The sequence below is a fragment of the Rhinolophus sinicus genome, chromosome 14, assembly GCF_057876585.1.
Source record: "Rhinolophus sinicus isolate RSI-liver-muscle chromosome 14, RSI-T2T, whole genome shotgun sequence".
In the NCBI taxonomy this organism is placed as follows: domain Eukaryota; kingdom Metazoa; phylum Chordata; class Mammalia; order Chiroptera; family Rhinolophidae; genus Rhinolophus; species Rhinolophus sinicus.
The window spans coordinates 138,701,494-138,714,126 of record NC_142514.1 but is presented as its reverse complement, the minus strand read 5'-3'; the positions used below and the strand labels follow the sequence as shown (position 1 = coordinate 138,714,126).

Genomic DNA, 12,633 nt, shown 5'->3' with positions numbered 1-12,633 from the left:
GGGGAGAGGCAGAGGGGCGGACAGAGGGAGCAGCAGGAATAACCAGGTGCGCCTCTTGCAATGGGGACTCGACCTCCACGCCTCTCTCGCCTGCTACCTCACCCGCACAGAGCGGCACCCCTCCCCGCCCCCGGCGGAGCCAAGCCCCAGCGCCCTCCCCCGGTCCAAGTCGGGAGAACCTCGGGTTGGAACCGTGGTCCCGCCTCCGCCCGCGTCGGGCCCCGCCCCCTGTGAGGTTATAAAGTGCCGCGCTCCAAACAGCGAGCGCATTGGCCGCAAGCAGGTCTTCCCTTCCTGGTGTCTCTTCGGCCGCGACGGGCCGTCAGCCGGCCCTCAACAGCTTGTGCTGTAGCCGCGCCGGCGTCCGCGCCGTCCCCGGGCTCCCGTGCTCAGCGCGAAGCCCTGGCCCCGGCGGCCGTGGTATGGGCCAGGGGCGCGGGGGTAAGGTGGCTTCCCGCAGTGCCGTGACCTGCACCAGCGTCAGCATGAAGACCTTCATAGCCGCTTACTCCGGAGTCCTGCGAGGTGAGCATCGAGCACAGGCTGCCCGGCGTGAGAGCTTTAATGGAGGATCTGTGCCGTCACGTGAGGGGTCTGGGCGACGGGGTGAGGGTCTGGAAGATGAGGGGTATGCAGGGCCTTGCGGATTTTCTTCCTGGGGTTATAAAGCGGCAAGGTTTTCAGGACAGGCTGTGATGAAGGACTGAGGCAAGCAGAAGCGTGTTCTTATAATGAGGGTACGTTGCTGGAGGACTGGCCACGGTGTGGGTTGAGGTCCCAACCCCTTTTCGTCTTTGAAAGCTTGCCATCCCCGCTCCCCATAGATCGTTGGTGTCTGGGAAGAAGAATGGTTGCCTTGTCTGATCCCAGGCAGCCCGGCATGATAGTCAAGTCGGGGTTCATTCTCTGACACTCATCAGTGTTTGCAACCTCTGTTACCTCACTTCCCTTCCCCCAGCTTGTTTTAATCACCTGTGAGATAGGGGTGGTATTTGACAACTCCTCTCCAGCCTCCAGCCTGGTTGGTGGCCACTGGCAGTTCCCTCCCCTCTCTCCTCACCAGGCAGACTAAGGCGGGAGAGACTGGATGGGGCAGAGTGGCAAGGGTTTTGCAATCCCCTGAAACAGCCACCATGCAGAGAACATGTCTGGCTGGGACAGGTGTGCCAACACTGCCCTCTACCCGACGCCCATCCTCCAGCCCAGGCTCTGGGGCCCACTCAGCAGCAACTGTGAGCCTGGCACACTTAGAAGGTGAGCAGAGGACCCTGGGTGCCCTCCAGTGTGGCCCATGCCCCTGGTTCACCAGTGTGGAACTGAGCCCTTCAGTGACTCACTGGGAGCTTTTTCCACGTGAGGAAGAGCACCCCTTCCACCTCTCATACCTCCCACCTGTAGTTGAAGAAACTGAGGCTGTAGAAGGCGTGAACTGCCCAAGGTTTTCTTAAACAGATGCCTTGGCCGTGGGATTAAATACAAACCTGGGAGACCCTGGGAAGTTATCACAACTGCTGGACTGAATGTGTCTTGCTTGAATCCTCCCTCCCCCTAAGTCTTTATTCTGCTTGCTGAACCTGTCCTACTTAGGGTTTTTATTTAGTAACTAACAATCGCCTACTCTACCCACTTTCATTATAAAAATAAAGCATACTAATTACTGGAATTTTGAAAAATATAGAAAAACAGGATGAAAATAAAAATTGCTGGTATCGACTATCCAAAGATAGCTTCCTATTGCCATTCTAGTATGTTCTTTATCGTTTATACACGTTATATAGATAAAATTGAGGGCATGCTGTAGATAGAGTTCTGAATCCTGTTTTCTCCCTCTTGATGTTCCATCATGAGTCTTTTCTTCTGTTACTCAGAATCACTGATAATATTCTCGTGGCTACAAGGTAACCCACCCTGGAGCTGTATCACAGTTTAACCACGTCCTGGGTACTGGTGGTACTCCCTGTTTGACTATCTGACAGTCGCTGTGACTGCCCCTTTTGGTCTGGGTGCTGCTTGTTGTCCTTGGAGAGGTACTGAATTACTGGCATCATCTTGGGGGGCAAACAGCCTTGGCTGCCCATGAACCCTGCCCAATAGCCTCTGACAGTCCTTTCTCTCGTTTAAGAGTGCTGGTCCATTCACTGTGCCCTTTGATGCCCATAACCGGGGAAGAAAGGGACTTACCCATGTTCATGCTTTTAAAAATGCTTTTGTCTCCAGGGGGTGGGCCAGGGATGCTCTCTGTGCTAGTCCTTCCTCGAGATCCCTTTCCGTCGCCCCTGCTGTCCCCAGCTGGGAACTGTGTCTTCCAGGAACCAGTGGTCCTGACTTGCACGTTTTTGACCTAGAGTTTGTTATTCAGGAGGACTTCTAGTGAATAATTTTGAGCAAGTCACTTAATATCATCAGGAGCATTTCTCCATGTTGTTATAAGATCTTGGAAACATTAAAAAAATTATCTTTTATTAAAAATATAGCTAACATACAATATAATTAGTTTCAGGGGGGAACACTTTTTTTTTTTTTTAATTGGCTGTGAGGAATGCCATCACGGGATGTAGCAAGGGCTGTTATGAAACCAAACCAATCACTTTAACTCTCTGGGATCTACTTTGGTGAAAGACTGGGTGAGGTAGGGGAGGGTGCCAAAGCAAATTTTGTGTTATCGAGGCATCTTCATTACACCTGCTTTCTACATCCTTGGTCTTTGCGGACACTCCCCAATGGCCTGGTTTGCCTCTGCAGATAAGGTTCCACTGTTGTGAGGTGGTGAACACCCTGTTAGTGGCGATATTCAAGGAGAGACCATGGATTCTGTGAAAGGAAGTCCTGTGATGGGTAAGAGATTGAAACAGATACCTTGGTGTCTGGTTTCTTGACCAAAAGAAAAGACCAGCTGTGGGAGCGTGGGTAGGTGGGTGTCTGTTGGGAGGCGGAAGTCTCTGCTGGTATTTTCTAACCTCGGAAGGACTATCCTGTGCCAGGGTGGAGGCTGCAGACTTCGTCACATTTGCATCCCTGCCTTTGCCCCTGGATGGGAGGCTCTTTAGGTCAGAGTCCTCTGACACCTGCATATATTCCTGGGGTTCAGCACAGCTCAGCATGAGATGGTGGCAGCCCCAGTAAAATTCTGAGCTGATTTGTTTTGTGTCGTTCCAAAGAGCCAGGCCAGGAACAGGAGTGGGATGATGGCTGGCAGGTTTTGGTGTCGTGGAAGCATTCTAACAGCTGTTGAGGACTGCAGCAGGCGCGTCATGGGTGGGGGTGGAGCTCCCCATCACTGGGGATATGCAAGCAGGTAGTTGGTAGGGGGTGAAACTAAGAGGCTGGATTGTGGGGGGATAACTCGGGAACTGAGGGTTGACGGCTACCTAACCCAGTCCTAAATTATAGGATCACGCTCATGTTCCCCTCTCCCCAGTTCTTTGTAGCATTCCCTCTCCGCTGTACCACTTCCCCAGGTGCACAGAGGCCACTTTGGGGTTATTGGTGCTCCTGAGGGCTCTTCTGAGCTGGGAAAGGAGGGCCACGGGTAGTGTTTGGTTAGCAGAGGGGGTGAGTCATTGGCCAGTGTGGAAATCCTGCCCCACCCCCATCCTCCCACCCCCAAATTCAGCAGCAGTGCTTGAGTCATAAAATCGTAGCTGTCTGTCAATGCTGGATCTGGCCCAGCCCTCATGTTACAGCTGGGACACTGAGGGCCCCAGAGAGAAGGCACTGGGCCCGAGTTATCAAAGCCAGGGTTAGAACCCAGATCCACCGCCCAGTCTGTGACTTGCTTTCTTAAACCAAGAGAGACGTGTGGTGAGGCGGCGACGGTCTGTGCGCAGGACTCTGGCCATTGTAGGTGCTCAGCCGCTTCCAGTCTCCGTGATGGGGGTGGCAGATCACCCCTCCCAAGCTTTTTGAGGGAACTCCCTCCCCCGCTGCACGCCAGCTTGCCTTGATGGATAGAGACACCATAAATCCCCAGAGCTTTGATGCCAGGTGAAATGCCAGTTGCCCCTCATCGTACTTCAAACCTTGCCAACTCCTCCTTATGGCCAGGAAGCCCTGTGCGAGCAGCGCCCACCACCTCATGACTTCATCTCCTACCATATTTTACCCCAAACTGCCAGTGGTTTTCCTCTTCCTGCAGCATTCCCACCAGTTCAGTCCTATCTCGGGGCCTCTGCGTGTACTGCCCGTCTTCTGCCCAGATCTTTGCATGGCTGGCTTCTGATCACTCAGTCTCCTCCCATAGCCTTTTCTGACCACATCACCCAGAGATCTGCCCCCTAGTCGCCACATCTTGTTTAATTTTTTTTTTATAGCCCCAGCATTACCTAAAATATGTGTACTTCTCAGTTTAGGCAATTGTGTCCTGGATAAGAATATCAGCGCCTTGGGAACAAGGACCTTGTCTGTCTTTCTCAGTGTTGTGTCCCTGGCATCTAGCACAGTGCCTGGCATGTAGTAGGTGCTCAGTAAATATCTTGTTGAATGAATGAATCATTAATGGGCCCTCAACCCTCCTGAGAACTGCCCTGTTCCTCTTGGCAGGAAGCCCTGCTTTTAGCCTCAGTATAATTCCTCAGGCCTTCCTCAGGCTTCCTCTGTGCCTGCCTCTGCTGGGTGCCGCGGCTGCAGCTGTTCCATGCCCTGGAGACACCCACAAACTCTGGAGGAGCTGGCCCCAGGGCTGAGTGCCAAGTGGGTGGGGCCAGGCTCACCATGGTCCCCTTGTTGCTTCCAGTGCTTAGAAAACAGAGAGGCAGAATTCCATCCCCGGCTTCCCTCTGGGACACGGCTGGTGGCTCACTTCTCATCTGGGGATGCCACTCCTTCTATATGGAAAATAGGATCAGAAATCTCAAACTCTCAAGGATGTGAAAGTTTGAGTGAATGTGACTGGAAAGTGCATTGTAAACCAACTTGTGACGCTTGAATTAGCCCGTGTCATTTATCCTGTGCGACACGTGCAACAGGCCCCCAGTTCTATGGAGAGTGGCAGGCCCTGCTCTGGGGCACCCAGTAAGCTTCCTTTGGCTTATTGATGGAGCACCTGCTGTGTGTCAGCCCTGGTCCCTGCCTTTGAGGAAGTGAGATGGTGGAGGGGGGAGGTGTAGATACAAGATGACGGGGCCCAGTGCTCCACGCAGTGACAGGGCAGGAAGAGGGGAACTGGAGGGCTGGAGGTGACAGTGGGGAAGCCGAATCCCCTGGATTAGGGGAGGCTTCCTGGCAGAGGTGACAGTCAGTCTCGTACTGAAAGATGAGTAGGCATTAGCAAGGCGGGCAAGGACGCTCAGGTACAGGGAACAGCATAAACAGTGGCTTGAGATTTGGGTGGGGGGGCCAGTCTGACTGCAGGGTCTCCATGTCAACAAACTGGGCGGAGGTCCTGCTATGCCGAGAGGCAGAGATAAGGGAGACAAAGGCTGTTGTATCCAGGCCTGGAGGGGCTCACCTACACCCATCTTAGAGGAGACGATTTGAGAGCGCCTGGTAAAGGAGCCTGGTGCACTCAGTTTCTCGGCTTCCACCACTTGTGGGGTCTCCTGGTAAGGAGCTGCTGCTGGCAGATTTGAGGGCCTGGGGTGAGGAGGCGGGCCTGGGGTCTGTCCAGCTCCTGCTCTACCACTGAACTGCTGTGCAGCCTCAGCAAGCCATGACCCCTTCCTGACTCGCAATCTCCTCATCTATAAAATGGGCAAATGCAGCATCAGAGTAATTTGCCTAGGGTATGCTGCAGACCCAAGGAAGCTGAACGCACAAACCCTTTAGGCAAATCAAAGAAGCAGGAAATGTGAATTTATTTCATTATTAGAGCAGATTTATCAGCCCTGAGCACAGGGCCAGGAGCCTCACTCTGCATCTACTTCCTGTGTGACCTTGGGCAAGACCCTGCCCTTTTGGAACCTGGACCTCCTCTGTACCGTGAGGGGCGTTGGATGAGATGGCCCCTTCGGGTTCATTTCAGCTCTGCTGCAGGAATGGGATTCGAATCCTGCCCCGAATTGCTGGGGTGGGGGGCCCTGGGGGTCAGCCTCCTCCTCATTCTTGCCCTCGTGAAAATGGGCTCACGTCGTGCTTGGGGCCCAGGTAAGCGTCACAGAAGAACCTAACTCCCCGCCCTTGCTCATGCCGTGTGATAGGGGACTATTTTGAGGACTCCTTGGTGACACCCACAAGCTGGTGGTGTTGCCATGGCAACCCCTCCCACTTCTGTAGCTATATTTTTAATGTGTCAGAAGGTGGGTGTGGGGAAAGCAGGCCTCGGGCGTTCTCAGCAATCACCTTCGTGGTCGTGGTCTCAGTTCCAGTGTCAGAGCCCCACTTCCTTGACCTCACCTTCCAAGACTCTCCCTACTGCATGAAAACCACGTACTTGAAAATCCAGGTCTCTGGAGTAGCCCAAGGAGGGGCTTGTAGTCCCTTTAGGGGGATCTTTGTGGATAGAAACTCAGTAGTAGGCACTCGCAGAGCACAGAGGCCCAGGTTGTCAGCGCCTCAGACTTCAGCTGACCTAACCCAAACCCCTAATTTAGTGTCAGTGGGGAGACTGAGACCTGGAGAAAACTGGAGGAGGCCTGGGGTCCCAGCATGTCTGTGGCTACTTAGGAAGCCTCAATCCTCTGCAGGAGGCCCCGGGACCAACAAGCAGGCATCGGCTTGTCCTGATGGCCATGCCAGGAGCTTCCCAGCGTACCTGCCACCCCTGTGTTGGCTTCCCGGTGGCTTAGCTTCCTCCTGGGGCCAGATGTCCCAGCTGGCCCTGCTTTAAGGACCCGTAATTTGCAAAACAGAACCCTTCAAGTGGGGATTATTAATCTTTCCAGAAAAGAACTCACCAGTGTGTTGGGACCAGGTAAGTGGCTGGCCAGTTGCCTTGGAGCCCTTAGGCACCATCTGCAGTCGGTGGAGGGAAGGAGAGAAGTGGGGAGCCATCTTCCTGGCCTTCAGGGGTGAGTCCAGGACTCCTAGGCCTGGGGTTCCCGATCTGTCATGGCTCCCTTTCCACTTTCTCACCTAGACTCACACTCGTAATCTCTTTGCTCCGGCCTGGCTGAGTTACTACAGTTCCTTCCTCAGACTTATGCTCTCTCCCTGCCTGGCCTTTGCAAGTGCCATTTGCAGGACTCCAGTATCTGGGGTCCTGGCCCCGTACCTCCCTCCCGTCAGCCTGCAAACTCTTACTCATCCTTTATGTCTCATCTGACCCCTTACTTCCTCGAGGAAGGCACCCCGAGAGCATCCTGCAGGCTGGGTTGGGGGCCGCCTCTGAATTCCCTGACCCTGTCTTACTCTCTGCTTGAGTATTCACAGCCCTGTGTCCTGGGGCTGTCATAGCTGGGCTGGGTGGTCCCGGGAAAGAGCTCAGCGTCCAGAGGTGCCCAAGAAGCAGAGAGGCAGGGTCTGGCCGCTCCCACCCTGGTGCAGCTCCTGGCATATAAAGGGTCCTTAGAAAGCACTTGTTGAATGATTGTGAATGTTTGGGCTCCACCGTCGTCTCCCGCCCTCTCGAGCCTTCCCCTGTTGCCCCTGCCTTTACCCCTCCAGCAGAAAGGAGGCCTTTCCCTCCTGATTCCCCAGGAAGCTCCATGTGACCCTCTGTCATGGCCCAGGTCAGTCAGCTGTGGACTGGGCTTGTCTCTTCTTGTCCAGGCCCTGTTTGTTCACCTCGGTCCGTCCCCTCAAGCGTCCAGTCATTCAGCAAACATTGAGCGAGCTCTGCCTGACCCCTTGCTGGGCACAGGCTCCCAGAGGAACAAAACACGGTCCCTGCAAACAAATGCACACTCTTTCCCATAATGAGAAAGGCTGAGTAGAGGGGTGAGGTGCGGGCATGTGGGGTGTGGGGGGTGAGGCTTCCACCAGGAAGGGTCAGCCTGAAAGGGTAAGGAAGGTCCAAAGGGCCAGCGCTCAGTGCGTGTCTGGTGTTGAACCACTGGCCAGACTGGACTTGGCAGGTGACAGGAGTCTACCTTGGGGGACTGCAGGCAGGGCCAAGAAGGTGGGGAGACTTCCTGGAGGGAAGGAGTGTCTGGCTGCACATGGGCAGTGCAGAGTGGGGCTAGCTTCACGTGCAGGGCTTGCAGGAGCACAGCCCTAGACTCGGACTTTTAAATAATGGGCATGGCTGTCCAGAGCCACGATCGGCCCCTTCATCATAGGTGTGGACTCCTGCTGAAATCTACCTGGGGGGGCCTGGAAGAGAGCTTGCCTCTGGCCCTGAAGAGGTGGCATCTCTGTGGCACTGGTCCTAGCTTCCTGGACTTCCCTGGGGCTGGAAGGGTCCGCTGGGGATCAGTATGTCCTTCCTCTGCCTCGCTGTGGACTTGCAGCCAGCCCTGTGGAGTAGCTTGGGGCGATTTCCTCATTGTCCACTTGGCAGTTTGCCACCCAGGGCAGAGCTTATTTCACAGATGAGAGAACAAGCTGAGAGAGGCTCAGGGACTTGCCCAAGGTCATAGGTGGGCCCCAAGGGCGTCCTTGGGGCTGGGGATCTGAACAGAATGACTTCCCCACTCACAGAGCCCCTGGAGGCTGTTCACTTCCCTGTGATCTTGTTGGCCTCTGTCGAGCTCTCTAACAGACGTGCCAGACATTGTTCCTTTTCCATAAGTTGTTTGGGTTCCTCACAACAGTCCTGGAGCATAACTAAGGAGGACACTGAGTTTTAGACAGGACCTCATTGCAGGGAAGAGGTCAGAGCCAGGGTTTGAATCCCAAGTCTGCTGGTGCCAACACTTTTGCTCCAGGGCAGGGCAGAGGTTGTTATACCCATTAGACAGGAGAGGACACTGAGGCTCACTTGATAATTATCCAGCATTTATGCAGGGCTTAACTTTTTATGAAACTCTTGTCTATACATTATCTCATTTAAGTCTCACAACAGTCTGGCGAGGTAGGTATTAGCTCCACTGTGCAGATGAGGAAACTGAGGCTTGTACAGGAGGTGACTCACCAAGGCTAGCTTCCTGCGAGTTAGGGGTCAGATTCTCTTGACTCCCAGCTTCCCGTCCTCTGTAGCTTCCTGAGGCTGGTACTCTGCCTCCCCAGATGCCAGTAGCGAAGGTGGGTGGAAGACGCAGTGTGGGCCGTCCAGAGGCATGTCCCGTGTGCTACAGCCTCCCCGTGGAGGCTGGCCATGCTCAGGGCCTCTTCCCCGCAGGCGCCTCTCTGTAGCTCATTACCCCCACAATGACTTTTCCTCGTAGCTCTCATCACTGCCTGACACTGCATCATACCTTCACATGTACGTGCTTTCTCTCCCTCAGCAGCGTTTAAGGCCCCTAACAGGTGCACCTTCAGCTGCTGTGTCCACTGCTATTTTCCCAGCAGCCAGTATAGGGCTTGCGACCTGCTAAGGGCTCCATGCTGCAAGTATTCTCTCTGTCCCCACCCACATCCTCTGGAAGCCATTTTTGACTAGTGTAGCCCTTTCCAGCTTCTCTGTTCTCAGCTTCATTTGGAGTAAACGTGAACCCCCCTGCCTGGGTCATAGAACATCTCTCTGGGCCTGCCTCCTCTTTACAAGTCCCTCTGAGCCTGTTCCAGCCGTTGCCTCCAACCGCAGTAGCCGCTTTCCTCCTCTGTCTCCCAGAACTTGTCTTCAGGGCCCTGCCAAGGCCTCCTGACCTCCTTGGCGCCTCCCTGGTGACTACCCTCATTCCGCTCCCTCTTCTCATCACACACAACTTGGTGTTTGCTCTTTATTAATACCACGTCCCACTCTTGTTGATGGTGGAAACAATGACAGTAGCTACCACTTAATTACCCAACGAATACCAAATGCATTTTCTTCATTTAGTCTTCCCAACAAACCTGTGAGGGGCGGGGGTGATTGTCCTCATTTAACAGTTGAGAAAACGGGAGCTGAGAGAGCCCAAGTGACATGCCCAAGGTCTCAAAGCGATGCAGGGGCAGAGCTGGCGCAGGGACCTTTTTCAGATAATGGAGATGTGAGGTGAGACCCTGCTTCGTCAGGCGTGTGTGAGAAGCCCTGGTTTCATCAGCGCTGGGCACACCTCCCTGGTCACTCTGCTATCAGATGTGGGGCAAGGAGGTGCTCAGACACAGAGACACCCACACCCACCCCCAAGCAGGGCCTGGGACTGAGGGGTGTTTGGCCCCGGTGCTGTGGGCAGCTCTGGCGTAGCCCTTGCAAGAGCTTAGCTGGTGGGAACGCATGGGTGGGGGGGTTCATATTCCTTGCACAGACCGTCTGCAGGAGACTGTTCCCATTAGATTTGGGGCATAGAGTGGGACAGAGCAGGCAGCCCTCCCTTAGCTGGGGGTGTGTCACTGAAGACTGGGTGTGGACTGGCTTGGTTAGTGGGGACTAGCCCTCCGCAGCGTGGCATCATGGAAATGAGGGACTCAGATCCCAAATACCTGCCTCGAGTCCTGGTTCCCCTACACCCTGACCGCAGGCAAGTGACTTAACCTCTTTTGGATTCGCCTTGCCTCAGTTTCCTGCTCTGTGAAATGGGGTTGCCCATCCTTGCCTTGTCCACCTTCCTGGGGAGTGCTGTGGACAGAGACGCCCCATATAGACATAAGGGGAGGGGACTCCTTTCTGAGTGTCAGAGTGCTCTGGGCTTCTCTGGCGGCTCCGCTCCCTCTGCCCTCTCCAAATCTAGGAGCAAATGAGCTGTGTGAAATAAATGGTGTCCGGGAGCAGCTATTTGAATTGGCTGTTGAGGACTTTTTTCCATGGGACTAGTCAGCTCACTCTACAGCCTGTCTTGTCTCCCTCCATGAAAAAAAAAAAGATATCTGTAGGTAGCGGTTCTGTTACCATCACAGGTGGGAAAACTCCTGCTCAGGGAGGGTGAGAGTGGCTCACTCCTACGCCCCAGCCCCCAGCTCATCTCCGGGGTCCTCAGTGATGGGCCTTCCTGTCAGGCAGCCCAGTCTAACGTGAGCATCCGGGCCTCCAACGGCCTCTGGGACCTGTGGGTTTGCTCATGCACGTAGGACACCTCTGTGAGCTCCTCCTCTCACAGGCCCTGTACACAGGGCTCTGGGCCCAGATGAATCAGGTACCAGCCCTGGCATCCGGGAGACGCTGGCACAAGAGGATGGCCAAGTAAATAGATACTGGCTGCAGTGGGACGGGTGCAGAGAGTGTGGTGTGCTGAGGGAGGGTGGGGGACGGGTGGCAAAGGAGCAGATTGGAGCTAGGGCTTGGCTCGGTACTCAGGCTTCCTGCTGGCCCCACCCAGGACTTGGAAACAGGCTGGGTGTGCAGGTGGTGGCAGTGGTGGCATCCGATTGCAGCATTGGCATCCAACCAGCTGCTGCTGGACCCCTCCCAGCCATAGCCAAGGCAGAGGAGGTGCTGACAGCTGGGTGATAAGGGCTGGCAGTGGCCTGGGGGTGCCCAACTGAACCCTCACTTCCCATCTGCTGGACATCTGTACCAGGGCTGTTGCAAGGTGGCAAGCCTCTAGATGGTGTCCCCAGGAGCGTGGAGGCCAGAGTCCCAGCAGTTGAAGAGGTCATAGCGTTTATCCTCTCTACCCCCGTTTCATAGACGGGGCACCTGAAACCCAGAGAGGTGAAGTGACTTGGCCAAGGGACACAGGCGTTGGTGGCAGAGCTGGGACTGGAGCCCTAAGGCCTGCTGCCACTTAACCCACTGCACACGATGCCTGCGCCTGGCCTGCGCCTCTGAAGGAAAACAGGTCGTTCATCTTCCCCATCCGCTCCCAGCCTTCTCCCACTTTGTTGTGGGAGGAGAGAAAAGGAACTCGGGGGATCTACAGCATAGGGACAGAAGGCAGGCCTGGCAGTTGGGGTTGAATTGAGCCAACTCTGCCACCCTCTTGCTGAGTGACCTTGGGCGTGTCACTTCTCTGAGCTGTTTTTGTCACCATCCCAATGGGAGTGAGGATGCCAAACTCACAGGCCTGGGGAGGTGTCAGAATACCTGTGCTGTGGCGTTCCCAGGGCTTCCTGTGCCACGAGGGTAGCACACCTGTCAGCCGGCCCTGCAGGGAAGGGGCCCAAGGGCCTGAGGACCAGCTAGCGCAGACCTGCTCTTTCTCTCGCTCAGCAAACCTGAGTGTTCACTCTGGGTCAGGCCCTGGCAGGCCACTGGGCACCCAGGTGTGGCTCAGACCCAGGTGGATCCTCAGGCAGCTCCCGGTGTGATAGGAGAATGGGCTTGGAATCAGCAGGTAGGACAAGGTGAGGGCTGAGGAAGTCCGGAGGGAGGACTCCGTGTCTCCCTGTTTCTCCATTCCGCTGGCCTCTCTTGACTTCATCTTCAGAAAGGTTCTCTCCATGGGGTTTGGGGAGAGGTGGTACGATGGCCCCTGACAGTTTCAGGCTTGCATGGGCCTTAGCGTTTATAATCCCAGAGAAGGAAAGACAACCTCTCACCAAAGGCTTGCCCTATCTGGGTACTGAAAGATGAGGTGCCTTATCCCATTGTCAGGGGATCCTCAGGGAGGCAATGCAAAGAGGGCCTTTCTAGGCAGAGGAGCCATGACTAGCTATTTCTTAGGTCCAGAGGGGCTTCCACTGGGGCCGGGGTTCAGTGTGATGGACAGGCCATCTCTTGGGGTTGGGCTCCGTGGTCAGCAGTTGGAATCTCCTGGCCAGGAGCCAGCCACACAGGCCCAGGCCTGAGGAACGCAGAGG

The 12,633-nt window shown here is 55.1% G+C and overlaps 1 protein-coding gene across 2 annotated transcripts in view; it reads left to right on the top strand.

Annotated features, from left to right (window-relative positions):
• The first annotated feature begins 255 nt into the window (after positions 1–255).
• DGAT2 (diacylglycerol O-acyltransferase 2) overlaps positions 256–12,633 on the top strand; it is a 32,261-nt gene continuing 19,883 nt past the window's right edge. The window contains exons 1-2 of one of the 2 annotated variants that reach the window (XM_019726449.3): positions 385–525; positions 2,743–2,835. In XM_019726449.3, coding sequence (XP_019582008.1) covers positions 2,805–2,835 — 31 coding nt within the window. In that variant the 5' untranslated portion in view covers positions 385–525; positions 2,743–2,804. Of the gene's footprint in view, positions 526–2,742; positions 2,836–12,633 lie in introns of both variants that reach the window. The other variant, XM_019726448.3, reaches the window with a different exon arrangement.